This window comes from Dipodomys spectabilis, unplaced genomic scaffold (genome assembly GCF_019054845.1).
Source record: "Dipodomys spectabilis isolate Male_0828 unplaced genomic scaffold, ASM1905484v1 ptg000089l, whole genome shotgun sequence".
In the NCBI taxonomy this organism is placed as follows: domain Eukaryota; kingdom Metazoa; phylum Chordata; class Mammalia; order Rodentia; family Heteromyidae; genus Dipodomys; species Dipodomys spectabilis.
In genome coordinates, this window is record NW_024870766.1 from 14,960,094 (window position 1) to 14,986,794 (window position 26,701).

A 26,701-nucleotide genomic window follows, 5' to 3' on the forward strand; every position below is an offset into this window, starting at 1 on the left:
CTCACTTTCTCATAGATCTGGACAACACAGAGAAAAATGAAAAACTAAAATTCGGCATTATTGTGCGGCTTCCTCCGGTAATCAGAATTTTATTTTCCCTTAAGCCTTGGCACATCCTTTTCCAATTTCTTCTTTCAAGAAAAGCATTCACTGGCTTTTGGAACATTCTTTCTTTTTTTTTCAGCCTTTTCCAAGAAACCCTATCTGCTCCCACCCCTCCGCTGGTTGTCCCCACTGGACCTACTCACTGAGAACAGCTAGTCATTTTCTCCTCTCAGGAAACCACACTAATATTTACATTTGAGTCTGAGGAGGAGGGAGAGGGGAAACATGTGCTTTCACTATTTAAACTGATAAGCAATTTAAATACAGGTGAGGTCAGGAGGTTCTGGAACTACATTTCCTCTGCCCACATTTCTGCCTGTAGGGAAACATTCCTAGTCAAAGGAAGAATGAGAAACATATGGGAAAAGTTATAAAGGCACTCCTTGTTTCCTTTTTTTTCTTTGTGGGAGATGTTAGCTCTCTGAGTCAGAAATACTATTAAGACTATGAAAGCCCACAGGCTTTTGAACCTCGGAGTTTGCAAACTTCCTCCTCCCAGGAGACTGCCCCGTCTTGTTTACCTTCCTTGAACACTGTACCTCTGGCACAGGTCTCTTTCTGTAGAGACATTCAGTTTTCTTCACCCCAATGGATGTCCATTGGCTTTCTGGACCTAGTGTTCTTGCTTTGTATCAGTCCTCCCCATCCTAGGCTTCCTGAGTTCAGCAAAGAACACAGAGACTATTTTCTGAGGCTGTCTCTCTGGGGGAATGTTGTAGAACATTTGGTTTAGTCTCCAATTTTGACTTATTGCCTCAGACTCTTGGGGGAATTTAATTCCCCCAAGAATAGGCAAGACTATGGCAGAGAAATTGCTATAAGTCTGCCTGCAAGGCTGATTTTTTTGTTAACATGTCACTTAGGGTTTGCATCCCCATCTCCAGCTTTGATGAGTAGTAGCAGCAGCAAAATCTGGCAGCCTCAGTGTATAAACTGCTTTCTTCATAGCAACATTTGAGAATAGTTACTCAGAATTCAGAAGCACACCTTCACAGCAACATGGACTTTTCCCACCAGCTACTAGTCATGAAGGGCCTGTCTTTACAACAACTACCTACTTTGGACTGAGGTTTGAAACTATGGAGATGAGCTACCTAATGAACAGGGAGATAACAATCTTCTCTAATACATGTTTTAACCTTTTTTTTTTTTTGTTCGTCGTGGGGCCTGAACTCTGTGCCTGGGCACTGTCCTTCAGCTCTTCAGCTCAAGGCTAGCGCTCTACCACTTGAGCCACAGCACCACTTCCAGCTTTTTCAGCTTATGTGGTGCTGAGGAATCAAACCCAGGGCCTCATTCATGCGAGGCAAGTGCTCTACCACTTCCCAGCCCCCATGTTTTAATTTTTACAATAGCTTATTGGTCAGAAGATCTGCCGACTTTGGGATCATCCTGTGAGTTCCAACATCATTTCGAGGAACCACGTGACGCGACTGCTCCAGAACTATAAGAAACAGGTGACTCAGCTCCCACCTGCCCATTCTAATGTGTCCACACGGACAGACATTCTACTGCTTATCACTTCCTTTAAATTTGGGTTTGTTCTAGAGTCTCAACTAATAGCACACATGGTTTCCCTTTAAGGCTCAGAATTCTGTGATCAAAAAGTCATCATTCACTGTCGAATTTTTGCCTCTCAACTACTTCATTGAAATTCTGACCCATCTAGAGTCCTCCAATCAAGGTAATTCACTCCTCTGCTTGGTTTCCTCTTTATCCCCTTGACCCATTTCCCTGTTTCTGGTTTTCTTCTTCATATGCCCCTTACTTATGAGCAGATCCTCACTGAAATGGATTTTCATTAGCCATTATAAGTCAGGTGCCAGTGGTTCCTGCCAATAATACTAGTTTTTCAGGAGGCTGAGATCTGAGGATTGTAGTTTGAAGTCAGCTTGAACAAAAAAGTCTATGAGGCTCTTATTTCCAATGAAAAAACTGGAAGTGGAGCGGTGACTCAAGTGATAAGAGTACTAGCTTTGAACAATAAAGCTTAGGGACAGGGCCCAGGCCCTGAGTTCAAGCCCCAGGACCAGCACACACACACACAAAATCCAATTACAATAAGCTTCTTAAGTTACCAAAGGAATAATTAGCTTTAAAGTTTTAAAGTGTTGAGCAGACTTAATGCATGTTTGGTTAATGTGAAGTCTCTTTCTTAGTGCTGAAGTATACTCTGTATTCTCAGAAAAACATGTTTTACTACAATATAAAATAATAATGAGCAAATGGGCTCATAATGGGCTCCATGGTGATCACATACATACTCTCTTTTTTTTTCTCCTGCCAGCTCTGTGTGATTTTGAGGGCCATGACAACGTGGATGCAGAATTTGTAGAAGAAGCAGCACTGAAACACACTACCATGCTTTTAGGTTTATAAAAGAAAAAATGCAATTGGATCTGCTTCCAATTTTAATAGTCCTCATTGGTCTTATGCCTGCTGGGAATTCTTTTGCAATATTTATCATTGGAATATACTACTCAGCCATCTAAGTTTCACACTGATACTCATTCTAATTTTGAGATAAGCAGTCAAGCATAAATAACTACAAACGACATAAGAAGACACACAACGGCATAAGCAGTGCTCTTTTTAGTGGTTTAAGAGGCCAAAAGTTGGTCTGGGAAGGTGGCCCAGTGGTAGATGCTTGCCTTCCTTGCCTGAGGCCTTGGGTTCAACACCTTAGCACCACATAAGCAGAAAAAGCTGAAACTGGCACTGTGGCTCAAGTGGTAGAGCGCTAGCCTTGAGCTGAAGAGCTGAGAGATAATGCCCACACCCAGAGTTCAAGGTCCATGACCAAAAAAAAAAAAAGAGGCCAAAAGTTAGTATTGATTGCACTCTGAAATAAAATTGACATTAAAACTTCAGGACTGGACGCTGAAACTCATACTTCTAGTCCTATGTACTCAGGATGTTGAGATTTGAGGACTACAGTTCCAAACCAGTCCAGTCCAAAATCAATTGGTTCATCTCCAATTGACCAGAAAGAAGTGGAAGAGGAGGCGTGGAGCTATCGCTTCTGGTAGAGCACCAGTCTTGAGGGAAAAATGCAAGTAAGAGCATAAGGCCCTGAGTTCAAGCCCTAGTACCTGCACACACACACACACACACACACACACACACACACACACACACATTTATGAAACAGTGTTTAGAAAAGCTGAACTAGTTGCACCACTGAAAATCACATGGAAAAAGCAGAAAAAAATAAATATTGCAGAATAACTACTTGGAAAGAGGCTTTAAAAAGACTGAATTTGGTCTAAATCACACCTGCTTTTCCAGTACAGGGTGATTTATAACAAGGAATAATGGGTATATATAGTGTTTAAATAGTTTTGGTGATAGTTCAGATAAAACTGTTTAATTTTTATATTTATAAAGTTAGTAATATTGTTATTAAAAAAGACTCAAATGCTGAAAGGTTTGGTCTATTTTCTGAGCAAGATTTGAGTGAAGGGGGCTGGGAATGTGGCTTAGCATTAGAGTGCTTTCCTAGGAAGCCCTGGTTCAATTCCTCAATATGACATAAACAGAAAAAGCCAGAAGTGGCATTGTGTCTCACGTGGTAGAGTGCTAGCCTTGAGCAAAAGCAGCTCAGGGACAGCGCCTATGTCTTGAGTTCAAGCCCCAGACTGCCAGTTTATAAATATTTCATTTTGGTGAGATTTTGAAAAATCTGATATCAGAGCTAAAATAATCATGAGTTTATTGGCAAAGGATATTATAAAGATATGAATTATAAAGAAAGATAAATTAGAGCAGACGTATTTTTGTAGTAAATCGATTCTTATTAAAAGGACAATGTCTTGTTATGACATTGCTTGGGAGATGATCAGATTCACACTGCTTTTTACATGATTTAGATTTACTAACAGCATCTTCAGGTGTCACGTGGACAGCAAATTTTGCCTTTGTGATACTTGGGGTATTTCCCGTTGTGGATAGTTGTTCTGACCTTTTAAAGGGCACTTTTCTGAAATAGTATTTATTTTTTAATAGACAAAGATGACTCCGTTTCTGTATTTCTTTGACAAGTTATTTATTTTTTACAGTTACAGCACTTGGCTTACTATATATTTCTGAAATGTAATCACTAGAAAGAAATAAATGAGCAATTGAAACAGATGCATTGACATAATTGTGGGAGCATCCTGTGTCCCACAGAATGTCATGTGGGATGTAGGTCGTGCATGTCAGAGGAACGCTGTGGCTCTCTGTGGTTGGCTGTGGTCCCTTAGGGATCTGTAGTGCTTAGCACAGTTGTGCTTACGTTGTCTGGCCATAGGTGTGAGGGAGCCTGGAGAAGTCCTGTCTTTTGGAAGCTGGGGTTGGCTCACATATTCAGATCTCGATTTGCTTTATAACTGGTTTTCTGATGTGCCTCATGTTGGCTCCAGGCTCACTAGGCTTGAAAGGAGCCAGGGAGCCATATGGTTTTGGCAGCGGAAGTATGGCCTCTGCATCGGGGATGTAGGCATTTGGACGCTGCTCTGCCGTTGTGTACACGCCACTGGGCAGCTGGCGAGTCTCTGTTTCAAACAACTCCTGTAAAGGGAACGAACGTTTTCCTTTTAGTTTTCTGAAAACTGTAAACTTTCTTCATCCTTGGATCATAAAGGGCGTAGCTGGGTCTGACACCTTTAGGCTGTGCTGGCTGATATGCACCAAAGGGACAGGTGGCCAGGATGTGGGAATCCCCTCCCCCCGCCCCTCGCCCCATCTTATATCCAGGGCAGGAAAATCTGTGAGACTATTATCTTGAATTAACCAACAAAAAGCAGAAGTGGAGCTGTGGCTCAAGTGGTAGAGCTCTTGCTTAGTGCAAAAAAGCTCACACAAGGTCCAGGCCCCCAAGTTGAAGTCCTAGGACCATCATAACCACCACCACCCCACCACCACAACAGAACCTGCTCAGAGATTGGGGCTGTAGCTCAAGTGGTAGAGTGTTTGCTTAGCAAGCAAAAGGCCCTGAGCTCAATCCTGGTACCACCATTAAAAAAAAAAAAAATCATGTTCTTTCTTCTTTTTTTTTGGTCCGATCATGGGGCCTGAACTCTGGGCCTGGGCGCTGTCCCTCAGCTCTTCAGCTCAAGGCTAGTGCTCTACCACTTGAGCCACAGCACCACTTCCGGCTTTTTTCTTTTTGCTTATGTGGTGCTGAGGAATCGAACCCACGGTCTCAGGCATGCAAGGCAAGCACTGTACCACTGAGCCAACTTCCCAGCCCTCATGTTCTTTCTTCTATGACAGGTGTAAACCTTTAGAGCTAGACATGATAGTTCATGCCTGTAATCCTAGATCCTTGAGAGGTAGAGATTAGAGATCACAGAAGCCAGCCTAGACAAGAAGTTAATGTGACCCTATTTCAAAACAACAACAACAACAACAACAAAACAAGCCAGGAATGGTGTTTTATGCTTGTAATTACAGTTACTCAGAAGTTAGAGATAGGAGAATCTCGGTCTAAGGCTAGCCTGGGCAAAAGTGTCGAACTTTAGTTGAAAAACAAAATTAAACAGGGCTCAGAGCATGGCTAAGGTAGAAGACTACCTGTGTAGCAAGCGTGAGGCCCTGACTTCCAACCCTCACTCTTTGATGGGTTCTAAATATATCACATTCCAAATTCAGTATCAAGCCTTTACTATTCCTACATGTTGTTCAAAGGCAGGATTTTTTTCTTTAAGTCACTGATGAACAAGAAGAGATAGAGAATGAAGTATAGCTGGGCAGTGGTCGCTCATCCCTATCATTCCTAGCAATTCAGGAAGCTGAAATCTTGAGGATTATGATTCAAAGCCATGCCAGGCTGAAAAGTCTACAAGACTCTGTCTTCAGGGTAATAAGCAAAAAGATAGGCTGGAGGCATCACTCAAGTGGCAAAGTGCCAGCCTAGAAAACAAGTCTAACAAGCAGGAGTCCCTGTGTTCAACTTTAGAGACTGGCAAAAAGAAAAAAAAAAGGTAAAGTGAAATCAGAGAACAAAATAGTTCTGAACCTCCAGGTTTTCAATATTCCTTTTTTTTTTGTTTGTTTTTTGGTTGGTCGTGGGGCTTGAACTCTGGGCCTAGGCGCTATCCCTAAGCTTTTTAGCTCAAGGTGAGCACTCTACCACTTGAGGCACAGCGCCATTTCTGGTTTTCTGGTGGTTTATTGGAGATAAGACTCTTAGTGGCGCTGTAGCTCAAGTGGTAGAGCGCTCGCCTTGAGTTGAAGAGCTGAGGGACCACGCCCAGGCCCGAGTTCAAGCCCCACGACCGACAAAAAAAAAAAAAAAAAAGACTCTTACAGACGTTCCTGCCTAGGCTGGCTTTGAACAATGATCCTCAGATCTCAGCCTCCTGTGTAGCTAGGATTACAGGCTGAGCCACTGGTGCTCGGTTAGGTTTTCAATATTCTGCCCGTGCTGTGGAAAGTAATCTTCTATGATACTATAAAGAACACTCCATGATGGACAGGTAAATAACAGGGCACCACAGGTAAAATCTGAATGCCCCCTTAAAGGATAGTGGCAGGTAGCATGGAAATCACAAGTCAGACTCTGTGCCTAGGTATTCCTAGTATGTGTCTGGAATATGCCTTTTTCTTAGGTTGGAGAGGGAATCATGAAATCTTAGAGATATCTATCTGACAGCCTGTGAGTAAACTTCATTCCCAGGATGTGGCTGCTGTGCACGGGTCATGGTAGATTCACTGATCCACTGATAGACCAAGTGGTATGCAGGGGCCTATAGGTACAGTGTCTGTGGAGGCTGTGGCAGCCACAAGAGACCTGGAGACCTCACAATATACTGTGGAGGCCAAAGCATATGAACATGGAGGAGATAAGCGCGAACTGAGCGAAAGTTTGATGTGAAGTAGAGAACCATGGATAAAGCCAACGCCAACCTGGTCACAGCCAGGCTGGGAGAGAGGTCAGGATGTTCAGCCACACCAGCCCAGGATTTTACACAGTGGGAATGGACTTGATGATTGTCAAGCATTTTTTAGAAAGGGTGATGGACCTTTGGACTACTATAATTTGGACTAATTTGCACAACTAACTTCCTTCCTTCCTTCCTTCCTTCCTTTCCTTCCTTCCTTCCTTTTCTTCTCTCCTTCTTTTTCTTTCTTTTGCCAGTATTGGGCCTTGAACTCAGGGCTTAGGTTCTTCCTTTTAGCTTTTTTTTTTCCCCTCAAGGCTGGCACTGTATCTCTTGCTTTTTGGTAGTTAATTGGAGATAAGAGTCTCATGTACTTTGCTACCCAGAAAGGCTTTGAACCGCAATCCTCAGATCTCAGCTTCCAGAGTGGTAGGATTACAGGTATGGTCCTCAGGTGCCTGGGGAAAACCTTGTTTCAATGATTACTGGGACTATGTGTGTGGTAGAGTGGGATTTTACCTATACAGGCTGACATCCTAACAAAAAAAGCCCTGAAACTGGAAATGCCCCAAAGTTCTAAACTTTTTGAGCTCTGACATGAGCTGTCACAAATCTAAAATTCCATACTTGATGTCATGTGATAGATTACAGCCAAAACACTGTACTACAGAATATTATATAAAATCAACTCTAAGTCCTGGAAATAAGATGTATATAAAATACTAATGAGTTTTGGGTTTAGATTTGCTCCTCTCCTCAAAATACCTTATTTTATATATATATGCAAATATTCCAAACTCAGATAATTCAAAACACATGTGGTCCCATTCACATAAGAGGTAAGTCAACATGTATCACCAGAAGATTGCTGCTAGGAAAATAGCCCTTCCACATTTTATACAGTGGGAGCCAGAGCTTACCCGAGATGACTCAGTGGTGGACAACAGGTGCATTTCTTCATCTCGAAGGACTTTCAGCCATTCTCTTTCAATCTGTTTATTGAGGGGCAGACCTTTCTCTATCCTGGAGTTGCAGGTGAAGATGAATTCCTCTTTCTCTCTGACTTCCTTTTGGAGTTCAATAGTCAGGGCTTGTTTCATGGACAGCTCAGCAACAAGAGCCATCATTTTTTTAGTAGTGTCTTTGATCCTTTTTTGGTAGCCATTCATCTAGAATTATAGAGCCCAATGCTTAGTGGATACAAACATTCCATGATGAAAATAGCAGACTGTTAGCTATGTATAATGGTGGGGGTACACCATTCATGCCTGGAGGAATCTCAGTTTAGGGAACGCAGGCATAATAAGAATTGAAAGAGATATAGGGTTGAAACCAATATGAGTAAGGATGAGAAAAAAGAAAACAAATCACCCAGTAACTAGATGTGAAGGTGGATGGCATTGAGGGGAATTGGTTGGTACCTACCTTTATGAGGTAAGAAGGAGAGGGAAAAGAATGTTCTTGAGCCTAGGACCTGATCTGAACTGCTGTATTAGCTTATTACTTAGCCAGCTAAGGGCTGTCTGGGCCATGTTAAAGTGGTCATCATTTGCAAAGCTCTGGCATTAGGGGTGCCTTCTGCCCCTAATGACTCTCACTGAAAAAACTGACTCTCATGAAAAAATAACTTCCCTATGAGAAAGGGAAATTCATTTTTCAAAAGGAAGGAAGGCATCATTCACAGAAATATGGGTGTGCTAATTCAGGCAAAGTTCATGAACTTAAACAACTCTTAGTGTTTCTTTTTTCTTTTCACTGGCCCTAGGGCTTGAACTCAAGGACTGTCCCTGAGCCTCTTTGAGCTCAAGGCTAGTACTCTACCACCTGAGCCACAGCACCACTTCCAGCTTTTTCTGAGTAGTTTATTGGAGATAAGAGTCTTATGGACTTTTCTGCCTGGGTGGGCTCCAAACCGCAATCCTCAAATCTCAGCCTCCTGAGGATTACAGGTATGAGCCATTGGCACCCTCCATCTTTCTTATTTTATGAGGTAAAATGAATTGCACAAACGCCACCAGAATGATGACTCTATTAGTGGAAGTCACTAGAGCAAAAGTCACATATAAATAGTGTCAGCAGCCTCAGATCTATAACTATTTTCTATCTGGTATGCCCAACATGTTCTAGTACAGGACTACTTGTTTACTTATTCATGAATGTTTTAGAGTCTTGTCTATGCTAGTCATTGGGGAACTGAGAAGAATGAGGAACCATTGCTGCTCTCTAGACTTCTGGATTGTAGGAATCCTCATGATCTATTTTCTCCTGTCTCACCCCATTAGATGTTGTGAGCTTCATGTGGTATGCACAATTCCTTCCCTCTTTGCTTCTGCTCTTTGCATTAGAGTTACATAGCAAGTGTACAGTAACAAGTGCTGATATCCCTGGGCTGATGAGATACTCCAAGGGACCACAGAGGCTAAGGCAGTGGCCTACCTTCTTGTTGGTCATGGGGCAGGGTCTAGTCTTGCCTCTGGATCACTTTAAGGTAGCTTATAGCATTCTTTCCCCTCAGCAGCTCAGGCAGCTTGAAATCTCCAGTCCTAGCATCTTAAGTCCACATTATCTGCCTTTCTTCACTACTGGAGGTACTTTACCACTTAAGTCATAGCTCTACTCTAGATTTTTGGTGGCTAATTGTAGATAAGAGTCACAGACCTTTCTCTGTCTAGGCTAGCTTCGAACCACGATCCTCAGATCTCAGTTTCCTGAGTAGCTAGAATTACAGGTGTGAGCCACTGGTGCCCAGCAAGAGCTAGAAACTAACTTTGTGCATCTTCTAAGATGATCTTTGAATAATTGTCCTACTAAATGAAATTTGTAAATTGTTATTGAAAGCTTCACTGTAAAGTGAATTCTTACAATAAAACAAGATTGAAGTTTGTTTAGGACAATTTTGAGTTACATTTCCCTTTTGATTCACTTCTGTAGTGGTTAAGCCTCATCTCTCCATTGCTTCTCTCAATAAATCAAGCAGTTTGGAAAAAGAAAAAGAAAGGTGGCAGAGGGAAGGGGCAGGGAGAAAAGGCCTCAGGCTGACCTTCTTGGCTAGGATCAGTGTGTCCTGTTTGCAGGCCTCAGTTTTGTTGTGAAGTCTGTCTGTGAGTCGAGACACTTGTTCATAGATGAAATTGTTTTCTAGTAACTTCTCTTCCTTCTTAGCCAGCCGCAGTTCCATCTACATTTAAACACAATTTCAGAAGGAAAAAGAGTCATGCAAGATATATATTTTTTTCCCTTAAGTAAAATCTTACCTGGTCCCTAACCTTCAATAAAGATGACATTATCACTTTCTCAGTTGCCAAAATACCTTGAAAAAATGTTTGAGGCTAGGTCAAGTTAAGTGTCCTGCCCTAAACCCCTTCAGATTGCTCAGTTTTCCCCTCACCCCCCCCCCCCCCACATGGTGTACCCTGTTGCTTTAGCTATCCGGTGCCCATATTGCCATTCGGAGTAGAAAGGCGAGTTCATCTATCCACTCAAGAAGCCAAAATTGCCCCTTGGGCTACAAGAGGAAGATGCCTTTGATGTCTTGAAAACAACTGGATTTAACTTCTTCTGGCAAGTGTCTAAATGAAGCTTAGAATTTTAGACTAGATTAAAATGAAAGAACTACACAAGGGCTAGAATCATGAAGGTCAATAGCAGAGAATAGTATAACAGGCACCTGTGAAGTTGTGGCAACAAGGACAAACAGACAAATTATGAGTGTGTGTGTTTACCTCATCCAATTTCTTGATCATTTGTTTTTCAGTCAGATCCTTTCCCGTAAGGAGACGGGCTCTGTTCTTACCCTCAGGATTTATAAACTGTTTCTCCAGGTCTTTTATTTTGTCTGTACACTGGGAAAACTGTTAAACAAGAAATAAACATTAGGGATGGGGCATAGCCCAAGTGGTGGAGTGCTGGTCTAGCAAATCTAAGACCCAGGTTTCCATCCCTTGTTCCTTAAAAACAAAAGCATCTCCCAAACATTAAGTTTTAAATTTAACCCTAGAGCTCAGTGAATCTTAAGATTATCTAAGCAGGCTCTTTCAGTAGGCAAGGATACAGGAGATTTTCTTCTTAACACCCCATTACCTAAACTGGCATAAGCAGTGCTTCTGTCCACTTATGGGACATGAGGAGGAGGCTAGAAGTGGATCTGCAGGAGAAGGCAGAAGACTCTGCTTTTTCTTTCTCTTGTTATAGTTCTCCCATTGCTTCCCATTGCAAGTGACAGTTGTGGATGTTGTGTAGTTGCAGAGCTCAAAACAGATGGCCTTCTTTGTTGCAGGTTATTTCATAGACCAGGGATAGGGATTTGACATGGTAGCTTCCATTTTAAAATCCTTTGCTAGAAATATGTTTGCTGGCATCTCGAAGAAGGAAAATCTTGATAACCTTTGGGTTACCTCAGCTTATACTCTGAGAGGAAGTCTCCGCTGTTTGTGTGTGTGTGTATGTGGGTGTATGTACACAAAAATATATATTTTATATACATAGTCACATACATTCAAACATACATAAATAAAAAAAGCCTTAACATAGTAGCTTATTCAACTATAGTTGCTGAATCATGGAGATATGGAGGTAGATGAATAAATATGGCCACTCCCAAATGGGAATGGTAGCTATTCTTAGTTTTTGTTTCATATAAAGTAGATGAGGAGCATGGCTATAATCAGGAGGCATTGTGTTCAGCTTTCCTGCCCAAATACTTGTGGAAGCAGGCAATCATTTCTTTTCTTTTTTAATTGTGAAAACACTGTACAGAGGGGTTACAATTACATGGGCAAGATAATGAGTACATTTATTATCAAGCATTGTAGCCTCCTCTTTTGTTTCCCCTTCCCATCCCATCCTCCCCCTGTCCCTCCACCCAACCCTCCCCCCCACACACACCAAAGTTGTAAAGTTCGTTTTCGACATAACGACTTGTATGCCTCATTGTTGCAATGGGTCTACCTGTATCCCTATTTAAACGATTTGTTTTTTCCCTTCCCCTCCACAAATTATACCAACATCAAATACAGTGAAAGCAGGGGTTATACCGTGGGGGAGGGACATACAATGCAACAAAGAAATAATCTTATAAATGTGTAACAATCGCATGAAAGAAAAAAACATTTGAATACATATGAATACATATCTTAGGACATTTGTTTTCTTTAAACCCTAATTTCCTCAATTTTCTCACAGGAAGCTAAGATCGGATTTCATGTACATCGAGACAATACATTTGAAATGTTTTAGACCATGCCCCAAAGTGATACAGATAGAGTTTTAGAATTTTAATTGATATTTTTTTCCTTATGACAAGAATTTTATTTTATTTTTTTTTGGGTCTGGTCATGGGGCCTGAACTCTGGGCCTGGGCGCTGTCGCTCAGCTCTTCAGCTCAAGGCTAGCACTCTACCACTTGAGCCACAGCGCCACTTCTGGCTTTTTTCTTTTTGTTTATGTGGGGCTGAGGAATCGAACCCAGGGCCTGGAGCATGCAAGGCAAGCGCTCTACCACTGAGCCACCTTCCCAGCCCCATGACAAGAATTTTAAATGGTACCTTTCTTTCCTTCCTTCCTTTCCACATTCCTTAACTGACTTTAATAAAGAGTTAAAGTACATATGTAACTAAAGATCTATTATATTTACTGCTAACAGATCCTCAGCATCCTGGAGAGCTAGGATTAGAAGCGTGAGCCACCCATACCCAGATTTAACTAACAGTACTTAATGCTTCCTTTTCTTCAGTTCATTAACTAGGAAACTATGAAATAATAAAAATGCTTATTTATCAGAGACGTGCCTTGTTTTAATTTTCCACTGGACATTTGAGAAAAAACTGTTTACAACTGTTTAGTTGTCCTAAAATAGTTTATAAGACTTCTAAGATCCCTGAAATAGAGCTATTACAAGAAACAGAAGAATATGACTCATGATAATATTGGGTTAGTCGGTTGAGCAATTAAAAACTGTTTCAAATAACTGAAAAGGGCAAATCTCAGAAGAATTCTGAAAATAATGCAAAAAAGTGGGAAAGGCCAAGAAGAAACAACAAACTACAAACAAAAGCAAAATAAACAAACAAAAAACCCCATTAACTATAATTGTAACAAATAACAGGACATGACAAGGATCTGGCTCTGGAGGGCAGAGTACAAATGTGGCCTGCCCGAAACTAGAGATTTTATATCATGTCCTTCAGAATACAAGTGATGAATGCTAAGCAGACAAATAGGTCTAATTTGGTGACTAACAGAAAACTTTATGTTCAACTGTTCTCAAGTTTAGACTCAACTCTGGCACAACAAGTGAATGATAATACAGATCCTGCACATCCCTTGTAATCTCATGGGAAGATACTAAGAGCAGAGGGGACAATCAACTAATTGATCCACATCTGGGCTACAATGACTAAGAAATGAATGGGAACACTTATGGCTAATAAAACAAAACACTGGAAGAAAGACCTTAGCATATTTGCACTAACTAGAAGATACCGCTCGTCCTCTCTCTGCACTTACACTCAGAGGCCAAAACAAATGGACACAGACCTATCATCTAGTTCCAGAAAGTCCTGCAAATCCTTTGACAGGAGGAAGTAAAAAAGACAAGGACACAAATTTGTAGACACATGCATTAATAATTAACATGCAACTGGGAGAAAGCAAGGGAAAGGGTAAATAATATTGTCCAAAAAGAAATGTACTCTTAGCCAGGCACCACTGGCTCACACCTGAAATCCTGGCTACTCAGGAGGCTGAGATCTAAGGGCCGAGGTTCAAAACTAGCCAGGTCAGGAAAGTCCATCACAGACATATCTCCAATTAACCACCTAAAAACCAGAAATGGAGTTGTGGCTCAAAGTTGTAGAGTGATAGCTTTGAGAAAAAGAGCTTGGGGACAGCACCCAGGTTTTCAAGCCCCATGACCACCACCACCACCAACAACAAAGAAATACACTCTTTACCTGATTTATGTAACTGTAACCCCTCTGTATATCACCTTCATAATAACAATAAAAATTTAAAACTTACAAAAATGAGCTTACTGAAACATTTATTCACACACTATGAAGGAGGATGTAGTATAGCTTATTGACATTTGTGTAGTAACTATGTTTTTAGAAGAGAATTTTATTTTCTTTTAAATTTTTTTTTACTTCTCAGAATTTGTTAACTATGTCTTAATTTTATAACCAGAAAAAAAAATCCAAAAGCAAACTTGACATTTGAGAAAACATAGGTTAAAATTTGTTTCAGTTATATTGAGTTAATGGGAAAATATAGGCCACAAATTGTTTTCGTTTAAATTTTTCTACAATTTCATTAAGGAGACTATTACATATGATAAAATAGCCCTTTCTTTCTTGCTTTCTTTCTTTCTTTCTTTCTTTTGCTGTTGTATACTTGATCTGTGTGTGTGTGTGTGTGTGTGTGTGTGTGTGTGTGTGTGTGTGTGTGTGTGTGTGATACAAGGGTTTGAATTCAGCCCCTGGTGCTTGCAGGGCACTTTATCAACTGAACCACATCCTCCAGACATTTTTACTTTTGTTATTTTTAGAATAGGACTGGGCTTTTTGTCCAGGCCAGCCCAGACCACAATATTCTCTTATATGCTTCCTGAGTACGTGGGATGACCGGCACATACCACTGTGCCCAGCTTTTTATTGAATGACATAGGGATCTTTTTTTTTTTTTTCTTTCTGTTGTCAGACTTGAACTCAGAGCCTGAACACTGTTTCTGAGCTTTTCTGCTCAAGACTGTGCTTTACCATTTTGAACCACAACTCTACTTCCCGCTTTTCTGATGGTTAACTGGAGATAAGAGTCTCATAGACTTTCCTGCCTGGGATAGCTTTGAACCATGTTCCTCAAATTGTAGCCTCCTGAGTAGCTAGAATGACAGGCAAGACCTACCAGTGCCTGGTTGATATAGGGGTCTTATAAATGGTTTTGACCAGACTGTCCTTGAACTGAGATTCTCTTAATCTCTATGTCCTGGGGTAGCTGGGATATAAGGTATGAGCCATCGTGCCCAGTATACTTGAACTTTTTCAACTTTAAAATTCCACTTTAAAGAAAGCCCATCTCTGAAGCCATTATAAAAGAATTATAGAGATTAATGAAGATCTCTGAATGTATGTCATTACAAACAAATAATCAAGAAATCTCTTGCTTTGGAGGGTACCTAAGCTCTACCAGCAAGCATCAATAACACAATTACATAGGAGGGATTGTGAGCCTAAATTACTGGTTTGAAGTTATGAGAGAGATGAGCTAGTGATAAGTCTTGGGAGAGTCTAGATTCCAAGGAACTTTATTTATTTTTAAACTAAAGCCATAGCTGGCATCTGAGGCACTGTTCTAGTCTGGAGCAGGGTTCAAAGTATCATGGATTAGTTTACATGCAAGAAACTCATATCCTCTACAAACTAATGAAGGGAAAAAGAATAATGTGCAATGTTGGTGGCTTACACATGTAATCCTAGCTAGTCGAGATGCTAAGATCTGAGGACCATGGTTCAGAGCCAGCGAGGGCAGAAAAGTCCATGGGACTCTGATCTCCAATTAACTAGCAAAAAGCCCAAAGTGAATGTATGACTCAGGTGGTAGAGTGCCAGCCTTGAGTGGCAAAACCAAGAATGGGAGGTCCTGAGTTCAAGCCCCAGTACTAGTCCATGTGTACATGCGCACATGTGCATGCACAGACACACAGACACAGACATAGACACACCACAATGGCCTGAGGAAGGTCCCATGGTAGCTCTCCTACCTGAATCTGGAGTACAGCCAGGTCAGCATCCAAGGACTTCTTGACTGGCACTAATTTCTGTGTCACACAAATCTGTCTTTGCTTCTCAGCAATCTTCAGCTTCAGAAATCGGATCTTTTCCTCCAGTATATGGATCTCAACATCCCCTCTGAGTTTCATCTTCTCTTGGATATTTACTTTTTCATAGAAAATGCACACTTCTTCTTCCCGCTCTATCAGCTGAATGCCACTGTGGTCAAATTGAGAGGAAGAGGAAGACTCATTGCGGTTCCCTCTGCTTTTCATCTTAAAGATACATCAGCACAGCCTACTTCCAGTAGAGATAGATATTTCTTTGCCAGTGCCTTTCTAGTTAAACTAAATCCTGGGTATTTCTGTGACAAGAGGTTTTAGCATCTCTACTTTGAGACCATTGTGTGATTGGTCACAGGGGCTCTGGAGAGCCCAAAGGTTGTCCTAGGCCAGGATAGAACGGCATTGCTGATACATGAGCATCATGATTCCATGTCTGACTTTCTGCAATCCCACTTCGTAGGCCACCCTTGCCAGAGCACAAGGCCGAGGGCCAGGGAATGTGTTTCTTGAGTGACTCTGCTCTACAGAAGAAGCCAGGCCCACGAAGGTCTCTAAAAATTAAGCATTTCTGATGCTAATTTCCTCATTAACAGGCAAAAAAAAAATCTGCTCTTTGTAATCACACTAGTGGGGGTAGGGAGACGTCTCCTTGGGAAGAGGCCACTGGAAAGAGGCAAAGTAAGAATTTTCTAATTCCAGCAGCTTTGGTCTGACCGGGGCCTGGGAATATACTATTTGCCCATAGGCTTTGTGCATTTGTGTCAAATTTGTGCCAGGATCCAGATAGATATTTTTTTAAGCCAGAGAAAACATCCCATTAATCTTTTAGAAAATTATCCCCCTTCAAAGACCATGAAAGTTTTCCCACACTATCTGCATATCCCATTGTCCAAGTTCTCCCATTCAGCGGTTTCTTTCTCCTCCCTCCAAGCATGTATGCAGGTGGCAGTGTCTGGCAAATTGCAGCTCTGTATTTTGCCACATTTGTCTGTCAATTACTTTAATCACTCTTGACAGTGGAAATCATGAGCAACATTTTATTATCAGCTTGCACTTTCAGGTTCTGGCACTTCAATGCCTTCCATGAATTAGCATGCATAGCTTAATGATAACCTCCAATGGCATCTGCCATTCCTACAGGGCTCCAGGCTCACGCCTAGTTTCTCAAAAGTACAAGCAGCTTGGAGGCAACTGCTGAAACGGCAAGTTAATTAATGACACGATTATAGCCTGGAAGAAGCAATGCTACTCCTAAAGGTCTAATTTACTATTGGAGAAAATGATCTGAGAGAAAGGTAAAACCAAACTTATTACTGAAATGGACACAAGTTCCAAAGACTCATTTCTGTCAGTCATTTGGAGAGCATTTGATGTTATCAAAGGCATCCTGAGTGGAACCCTGACAAAAGGACTTTGATGTTCAAGTACACCATCCTCTTGGTCCCTTTATCTTCCAAATACAGCATTTATTTTCAGGCAAAAACACACAACTTCCTTCCCTTCAAAGGCTAACATAACCTAACCAACTCCTGCCCTCACCACTTCCTTATCTAGGTAGAAAAGGGGCAACCTCTAATTTGGATCCCTGGATATTTTCACACAAATTTCCTGATTTATTTGTTTATTGATTGTGCTGGTGATACTGGGGCTTGACCTCAGGGCCTGGGTGTTGTCCCTTAACTTTTTGGTGCTCTACTACTTGAGTCAGACCTCTATTTCTGCCTTTTTGGTGATTAATTGGAGATAAAAGTATCATGGACTTTTCCTGCCTGAGCTGGCTTCAGATCGTGATCATCAAATCTTATCCTCCTGAGTAGCTAGGATTATAGGCATTCTGCTGAGGCTCCCGTATTTTACCTTTCATTTCGCCTCTGAACAGCTCTCTCATACTTTTTGCGAAGCTGTACCATCTCTTCTTCTATGATGGTGATCATGCTGGCAAGTCTGTCCATGCTGTTCAAGTGCGCTTCCTTCTTTTCTTTCATTTCCTGCAGTTTTGCCATGATTTTGTATACATCATTTTGCATGCTCTCTCGGATAGTGAGGTTGTTTGCATGTTTCAGCATGGAGTTTTGTAGCTTTCTTTTAAAATAATGGGACAGTGGAGTAGGTTATAATTTTCTTCCTTTAAAAACAATGATAATTTCCTAAACACAAGCAGAACTAAGCTGAGATTAATCTCTCTCTTCTAACATATAGGATTTATATAGCAAATAAACGCCTTTCTCTTACCTTCACCATTCCTTCCTCCCTGCTTCCCTCTCTGCCTCCCTCCCTACCTCCCTTCCTGCCTTCTTTCCTCTGATCTTTACCATTACACTCACTTTACCCCCTATCCTCTGGCCGATAGAATCTTGCTTTTTGCTCAGGTTAGCTTGGATCACAATCTTGCTCTCATACTTCCCACTGTAGCTGAGATGACAGGCCCATGCCATCACATCTCATTTTTTGTCTGTTGAGATAGGGTTTTGTGAACTTTTTGCCTGGGCTGTCCTCATATGGAAATCCTTACAATCTCTGCCTCCCTAGTAACTAGAAAGCAGCAGAAGTGGTAGTAGCCACACCAGGGGTGAGCCACTGGTACCCAGCCACCACTACTCTCTATGTAGTGGTACAAGTGATTGGATTTATGCTTTTCTTCTTTATTGAGGAAATGAAAATCAAGTCATCATAGTAAACATACTTGTATATCGCACTTTTTCATTCATTAAAAAAGCATAAAACTTGCGTGCCAACATTTAGGTTAGATGTGAAACAAAGTGTTTGAAATGGGCTTTTACAGCTCTCTGAAAGACTCTTGCTTTCTTATCTCTGATTGCCAGGGTATTTTAAAGTTCCAGTGAAACAGAAAATGATGCTCTGAATGGACAATGGTGGTGATACTCTTACCTTTCTTGAATGGCGGCACTATTTCTTAAAATTTCCAGTTCATTTAATGACATTTTGTACCGTTCTCTTATTTCATTTACTTTCTGCTGAGATTTGTGAAGCAGGTTCACAAATTTGTTCCTTTCATTTCGCATGGTGTCATATAACTTAGCAAACTCTCCAAGTCTGTGACAAAACAAAGTGTTTTTGAAACGTATAAAGTAAAACTCAGCTTTCTCTCAGTTAAACAGTAGATCATGGAATTTTTACCTCCGGTGAATTTCGTGTTTTTTCTTCTTGTTTATCCTGATTTCAAGATCTTTGGCTTTGATTTCTTTCATAATGCTGCTGCATTTTTGCTGCAATGTAAAAAAATCACAGGTGAGATGAACAACAATCACAATCACAACCACCACAACAGAGCTCTCCCCACACCACTTCCACCTATTAAGGAAATTTCCATCTTGACCTGATCAGTTGTGTGGAATATGGGATCAGGCAAATCAGAAAACTGCCTGCTCCAATGAAGTACTTCATAATTCATGCTGGGACAAAGAAGAGAAAGAATGAGAGATTGGGGAGAAAGTAAAGAACCAGCACATGTTGAGAAAGTCAAGGAAACTACTGACAAAAGAGTGACTGGAGCCCGAACATCCAGACTGGGTGAGTTTTGTTTTGTTTTTGGAAGATAGATGAAGGAAGATTCCTCACTACATAGTGAGGCCTTGAACTCTTGTTCCTCCTGTCTCTATGTCCTGAGTGCTGGGATATATAATCTTAGTTACTCAGGAGATGGAGATTAGTAGGATCATAGTTTGAGGCCAGATTAGGTAAAAATTTAGCAAGCCCCTATCTTAACTAACAAAACAGTTAAGTTGTGCATGGTAGGCTGGGCATCAAACCCAGGACTTTGTGCCTGCTAGGCAAATGCCACCCACATACATCCCCAGCTTCTGTCTAGATTTAGCCATTATTCCTTGGGCTGAATAACTAACTAAAATCTAGTGTTGGAATTTTAGCACCACAGTTTTTGGTTTGGGATGGTGCACTGGGCCATCTCTGGCACTTTGTAGGAGTCCGGGAGAAGGGGGATGTAACAGTAACTAAGGCTGTCCTGGTGTTGCTTTGAATGATGCTCACTTGATGAGAGGGATTGTTGTTGAGTGCTTGCTATTGCTTGTTAGTTGTCCTTGGCAAACCAGGCTGGGTTCTGTGAATCCAGCTTCTATCTCTAGTCTATGCCCCTGCTAGCCCTGTTCCTGGAAGTGATTACCTTCTTCTCACTGAATCTGTTCACATCTCTTCCTTTCTCGATACTATTGACTATTGGTAAGTGAATCCTGAGACTTGTAGTTTTTCTCCCCTTAAATCAGTGCATGATTTAACCTAGTTTAGGGAAAATTAAGTCACTGGGATTTGAAGGAGACTTAGAACTACTTTTGTACTACAATGAGCCTCAAACTCTGTAGAACTTGAGGAGTGGCCAGACAGATGCAGTTACCTGGGCTTTCAGGAAATCCTTGGACTTCTGCTCCCTCTCATCAATTTTGATTTGTGTCATCCGGATCAGGGTGAATACCAGGTCTCGCATGTTTTCTTGCTCCTTCATAAGCTTGCTTTCTTCTGCAATTTGCTGTTCCACTAACTTGGTCTCACCTTCTGATAGAATTTTCTTTTGAACAAAACAAAACTTGAAAAAATAACTTTGGGAAAAAATAATATACTTTTGACTGAAGGAACACAGTGATGCTAGGATATTAGATTACCTTTTCATTTTTTGGGTGTATTTATTTTATGGAAAGATAAAACAAAGTCACCCTGCTGTCTTAGCTTTAATGTTTCATTTTTTAAAAGAATGTGGAAACTAATGAGTTAATAAGATAGAAAGTTTTCCTATTTGTATAGTTTTCAAGAGACCTGTAAGAACAACTACAAAAGCACATCTAAAAATACTTCAATACTTATGTTGAAAAACAAACTATACAACTTTGGCCGAAGAGGGGGGTGGGGGTGGGGATGGGGTGGGAGATGGGGCTGGGTGGGGGGGAGATAGGAAGGGATGGGAAGGGGAAACAAAGGAGGAAGCAACAATGCTTGACAAGAAATGTACTCATTACCTTGCCTATGTAATTGTAACCCCTCTGTATGGTATTTTCACAATAAAAAAAAATACTTATAGTTACTTTAATAACCAAAAATTGGAATTTTAGATGAGATATTGGTAAAACAAAACTGTTTAGTTTTACTGAAATCAATAGTCCTTCTTTAAAATATAATTGGCTTGTACAAGTTTTGCCATTTCAGATGCATCCTTTTTGTCTCAAATTTTAATGGGATTGGAGTAAACTTTAAGATGAGGAAGGACTATGTACACACAAAAATTATTTGAGGTAAGATGAAGAATTCAGAGATGTTGAGACTACAGTTTTTCCCATGCAAAGTTTATTGCTCATTGTTTATAATTCAAGGTTTGTTGGGATTCATCTGGTTTCTGTTATAAGGGTCATACATTTGTGATGACAAAGGATTAAAAGTCTTGTCAAAGGCCAGGCATCAGTGGCTCACAATGTAATTCCAGCTCTTTAGGAGGCTAAGTTCTGAGAATCATGGTTCAAAACTAATATGGGCAGGAAAATCTGTGAGACTCTTATTTCTAGTTATACACCAAAAAGTCAGAAATGAGGAGCTGTGGGTCAAGTGGCAGAACATTAACCTTGAGTACAAAAGCTCAAAGATATCACCCAGGCCCTAAATTCAAGCCCCAGGACTGGCATACATATGTATGTGCACATGTGTGCATGCACACATAGACACACACACATCTTATCAAAGAGAAATAAATAATATAAAATACTTTCCGGATTACAGAAGGCCTAGCAGATGCAATTTTGCCAGAGAATGCTCACCTAGCATGCTCAAGACCCTGGTTTATATCCCCAGTGCCACCCCACACCCAGATTAAGCTTAAATGAGAGCTTATATTAACCTGCTGGGCCAAATTCCTCTTAGCCATTTCAACTTCCTTCTGGAGCTCTCTCCTTCTCTCAGGTAATAGAGCATCATCTTTAGGAATAGCATCCATCTGGAAATAAAAATATGGAATTAAATACTTGCATAAGAAATGTTCTGTGATACAGTCATTACATAATTCTTCAACACTGGAGGAAATCATGTTTCTTAATCTTATAGGAAATGCTTATGATACTGAATATTCCTTATACAATATGGTGAAGACTTGCCAGCTACCAAAATTTTATCATTTAAAACTAAATCTTTTTTTTTTCTGGTCATGGGGCCTAAACTCTGGGCCTGGGCACTGTCCCTGAGCCCTTCAGCTCAAGGCTAGGACTCTACCCCTTGAACCATAGTGCCACTTCCGGATTTTTCTGCTTATGTGGTGCTGAGGAATCGAACCCAGGGCCTCATGCATGCGAGGCAAGCACTCTACCACTGAGCTACCTTCCCAGCCCCTTAAAACTAAATCTTTAAAAAATTTATTTCCAGCACTACGGAGGTTCCTCAAAAGACTAACCATAGAACTCTCCCATGATCCAGCAATCCTACTCCTGGGCATTTATCCCAATGATCACAAGCAAGGCCACACTAAAGCTGCTAGCACAACTATGCTCATTGCAGTCTTATTTACCATAGCTAAGATATAGAACCAACCCACATGCCCCCTCAATAGATAAATGGATTAAGAAAATGTGGTATATATACACAATGAAATTTTATGCTTATATCAGAAAGAATGACATAACCCCTTTTGTAGGGAAATGGAAAGACTTGGAAAAAATCCTATTAAGTGAAGTAAGCCAGACCCACCCAAAGAAACATAGGCTCCATTGTTTACCTCATTTGTAATAATTAGTATATGTCTAGGATAGTCCTGGCAGAGAATCAGAATAGCTCAATAGCTATGTACATAGAACCATACAAAATGATGCTAATTGAAATGAACTCCAAGACATGGAAGCAACATCTTTTTTTGGTTGTTGACCTTGTTGTTACTAATGTTCTGTACCTAGTTCTTTCTTTTTATTTTATTTTATTTTTCTTTTTTTCCATTGGTTTATCCCTGGCAATCACTGTCTTTGGTACTGGTAACCTGAATCTTGTATATACACTTATCTAATTTGGGGAAGGGAAGGGGAATAACTAAATGCTGAAACAAGGACAAAGGATGACCCATTGCAACAATGATACTCACAAGACACTATATTGGAGATGAACTTTACAACTTTGGGGTGGGGGGGAAGAGTGGAGGAGGGAAGGTATAGTGGGAGAAAAACAAAGGAGGGGGTAACAATGTTCGACAAGAATGTACTCATTATCTTAACTCATGTAATGCAACCCCTCTGTACAGCATCTTTACAACAAAATTAAAAATATTTTGAATTTAATTTATTATTTTTAAGTAGTTGTATAAAGGGGTTCCAATTCAACATGTCAGTTTGAGTACAATGCATCTTTATCCATACCATCTTTTCTTAATTCTTAGCTAATACTAAGTATCAATTAAGTGTGAAAAGATTAATTAACAAGATTCTGACAATTAATTCTGTTAATTAATATTTTCACACTTAATGGTAGTAGATTCTGACAGCTTATATGGGTGATTTTTATCTAATCCTCACAGTATCTCATGAGGTATATGAAAATACTACCATGCCTCACAATTGTACAGATGAGGAGATTAAGGCACAATTCCATTAAATAGTTTGTCCCAGTGGCTCAAGTGTGAACCTTGCTTGAGTCTCAGAGCCAGTGAGTATAAGCAGAATACAGGGCTCTACTTCATGATACAGGGCTGTGCAGATGTGAAAAGATGATGACTATTCAAGTAGTGGTTATTACACTAATAAAGTCTAAGTTCCTTTATGAACTCCTATAGGACAAAAAGGGAAGCTATTAGTAATAGTGGAAATGTTTGCTCCTTATATGTAATAGTTTGGTGAGAGGCTAGAAAGTTCTTAAAAGAAAAGCCTCTTACTTTTTTTTCTGATACTTAATTTTCACCATTTCTTGTCTATTGTATTTGTTTGCACTTTTGCCCTATATTGAAGTACTTTGGAGGACAGTAGTTTATGAGGAATCCCATTGCAGGTGGTGCAAGGCTACAGGAAAGCTCACCTGGGGGTTGCTTATAGCCTACTTGACTTTAGCCATTTCTCTAAACCCACATGACTCCAGTCTGATGTGGTTCATTTCCTCCAGAGACAGCACATGCTTCTAGGCACTGAGCTAGTGTCTCAAGAGAGGAACATCATACTGTTCAGTGAGCTCAGGCCACATGACAGGATCTGAGAGCCAGCTACTATTTTAAAAGGGCTGAATTGTGTCTTTAGCTGTCCCATCAGGGCTGGGAAGGTGGCTCAGTGGTAGAGTGCTTGCCTCGCATGCATGAGGCCCTGGGTTCAGTTCCTCAGCACCACGTAAACAGAAAAAGTTGAAAGTGGCACTGTGGCTCAAGTGGTAGAGTGCTAGCCGTGAGCTGAAGAGCTCAGAGACAGTGCCCAAGCCCAGAGTTCAAGCCCCACAACCAACAAAAAAAATAAAAATAAAAAGAGAGATAGATGTCCCATCATCCATGAATCAGTGTCCCTACAGAATAACTTCTGTACTGTCCCAAGTGACCCACAGCTTTGCCTACCATGGACAGCAGCCATGGAGCGCCACAGGCTGGATTTAGGAAGTAGATTGTCTCTAGAGATCCATGTAACAATATACAGAATTCTGTGGTTTTAACTAGCAGAGGAGAGCTCAATGTAGACTTGAATAATTAGGGAAGACTAGGAAGAGGCAAGAAGACAGTGAGAAAGAGCTGAAGTAGAGGTAAGCCCCCTCTTGGACAGAATAGACATTCTGGGTTCTGTATGGTTCTCTGCTAGAGTGAGCCTGAATGGGCTGCTTCTCATGTTCTCTCAAGGGCAGACAATGCTGTACATGGATGCTACCCTATATCAAAAATGCTTGTAAGGTTGATACCAAAACTAATGAAAGCATATGCACTAGCTACTATGTCAACTAAAGGTTTCTGAGTTGAAGTGTCAGACATTTAAATTTTTCCTCCATTGTTTTGGAGTATAAAAAACACTGAATTGTATTACATTCATTTTTGAATTCTGATGAGCAGTATTCTGACACCTTTTACAATTCTCCATAAAGATCTAGGTCTCTAGTTTCAGCAGGAATTACATATTCTTGGTTTATGAGAAAGGTTAACAAGGTAAGCCTTTGGTAGCAGAGCCTGTTGGTTGCTTGACTACTATCAGCTCCCCCATTTTGGCCTTATTTATCAAACTTCATTGTTATTCAAAGTTACCATGTATCTAAGAATCATCAGACACCTTTTGCAGACAGGGGTGACTGACTGCATGAGCAGAACAAACTAGTGAAATGTAAGTGAGTAGGTTTCCTGGAAAGGAACGGTTTTCTTGTAAAATGGGGTTCATGCTTGTCATCCTATGTACATGGGAAATTGAAATCAAGAGGGCTGTGGTTTGAGGTCAGCCTGGACAGAAAAGTCCATGAGACTCTATCACAATGGAAAAGTCTGGATATGGTGGTGTATTCATGTTGTCTTTGCTATTGTAGGAAGAGACAAATAGGAAGATCATGGTCCAGGTCCACAACGAGGGAGGAAGTGAAATCCTATCTCAAAATTTTCTGTACAAAAGAGGGCTGGAGGGCTGGCTCAGTGAACGTGCCTCTGCCTACTCAGTGCAAAGCCCTAAGTTCAAACCCCAGTCACACACACACACATACAAACACATGTACACACACATGTGTGCGCACACACACACACATACACACACACCCCAGAGCCAGCTAAGTCAAATAAGCTACTGCCTTTTGCATTCTTCCCTGACCCCTTTCTTGTATGAGCTTGTGCCTAAAAGTGTAATGGCCATATTGTATCCACAAAGAGGATTAAGAGGATTAAGGTTGACAAAAAAGGTGCTAAAGAATTCTGTATATTTTGTGATATAAAATTAGCTGGCATGCCTATGTCTGTGAGCAAAACAATCATATATTTAATGAAGCCACTGTAATTTTCTGTTACTTTTTGCCTGTTTTTTTTTTTTTTTCAGCAGTAGGGTTTTAACTCGGAGTGTCTCATTGCTAGATAGGCACTAATCATATTACACGACACCTCCAGCCCTTTCTGTGCACTGATTGTTTTTGGGACAGGGTCTTGCTTCATGTCCAGGCATGTACTCGGACCATGGTCCTCCTATGTTTTGCTTCCCAAAGTAGCTGGGATAGCAGGTGTGTGCCACTACACCTAGCTTGTGTTATTGAGATGGGAGACTTGTGACCTTTTCTGCCTTCTCTGGCTGGAGCCATGATTGTTCTGATCTCAACCTCCTCCATAATGAGGATGCACACAAATACTACTGCACCCAGCTAGGTTGAGAAGGGGCCCCTGTCATCCTCCTAACCTTAGCCTTTCATGTAGCTAGGTTTACAGGTATGAGCCACTGGCACTTGGCTTGTTACTTCTTGAAGCCAAATTGCAAACTTAATTGAAAGTGATCTTCCAAAATCAATCTGGAAAGAAAGTCATAGTTTAGCTGAAGTCTCCACCATTTACATGATCTGAGTTAATTAATCTTTGGCTCCAATTTTTAGTTTCAATATGTCAGCAGGCCTGGAAAACTTGCTTTGGTATTTACAGAATAGCATTTCACACTTTGGAAAATGTGTTTATTCCACTTTGGAAAGCAGTATGAAGGTTCCTCAAAAGACTCCACATAGACCTCCCCTATGACCCAGCAATCCCACTTTGGGGCATTTAACCAAATGATCACAAACAAGACCATACTAAAGCTACCAGCACAACTATGTTTATTGCAGCATTATTTACCATAGCTAAGATATGGAACCAACCCAGATGCCCCTCAGTAGATGAATGAATCAAGAAAATGTGGTATATGTACACAATGGAATTCTATGCCTCCATTAGAAAGAATGACATTGCCCTGTTTGTTAGGAAATGGAAAGACTTGGAAAAAATTATATTAAGTGA

General features: G+C 40.8%; 2 protein-coding genes across 4 annotated transcripts in view; one reads left to right on the plus strand and one right to left on the minus strand.

Annotated features, from left to right (window-relative positions):
• Positions 1-2,538, plus strand: part of LOC122111929 (gamma-secretase activating protein) — a 74,779-nt gene extending 72,241 nt beyond the window's left edge. For both annotated transcript variants that reach the window (XM_042684743.1, XM_042684744.1), the window contains 4 exons: positions 16-77; positions 1,461-1,562; positions 1,690-1,789; positions 2,393-2,538. In XM_042684743.1, the coding sequence (XP_042540677.1) occupies positions 16-77; positions 1,461-1,562; positions 1,690-1,789; positions 2,393-2,484 (356 nt within the window). In that variant the 3' untranslated portion in view covers positions 2,485-2,538. The remainder of the gene's footprint in view (positions 1-15; positions 78-1,460; positions 1,563-1,689; positions 1,790-2,392) is intronic.
• A 1,177-nt stretch (positions 2,539-3,715) lies between these two features.
• Positions 3,716-26,701, minus strand: part of Ccdc146 (coiled-coil domain containing 146) — a 115,261-nt gene continuing 92,275 nt past the window's right edge. For both annotated transcript variants that reach the window (XM_042684549.1, XM_042684550.1), the window contains 10 exons: positions 21,656-21,751; positions 20,171-20,341; positions 18,940-19,028; positions 18,691-18,855; positions 17,659-17,883; positions 15,727-15,955; positions 10,694-10,822; positions 10,012-10,149; positions 7,892-8,140; positions 3,716-4,656 (listed from right to left, as the gene is read on the minus strand). In XM_042684549.1, the coding sequence (XP_042540483.1) occupies positions 4,453-4,656; positions 7,892-8,140; positions 10,012-10,149; positions 10,694-10,822; positions 15,727-15,955; positions 17,659-17,883; positions 18,691-18,855; positions 18,940-19,028; positions 20,171-20,341; positions 21,656-21,751 (1,695 nt within the window). In that variant the 3' untranslated portion in view covers positions 3,716-4,452. The remainder of the gene's footprint in view (positions 4,657-7,891; positions 8,141-10,011; positions 10,150-10,693; positions 10,823-15,726; positions 15,956-17,658; positions 17,884-18,690; positions 18,856-18,939; positions 19,029-20,170; positions 20,342-21,655; positions 21,752-26,701) is intronic.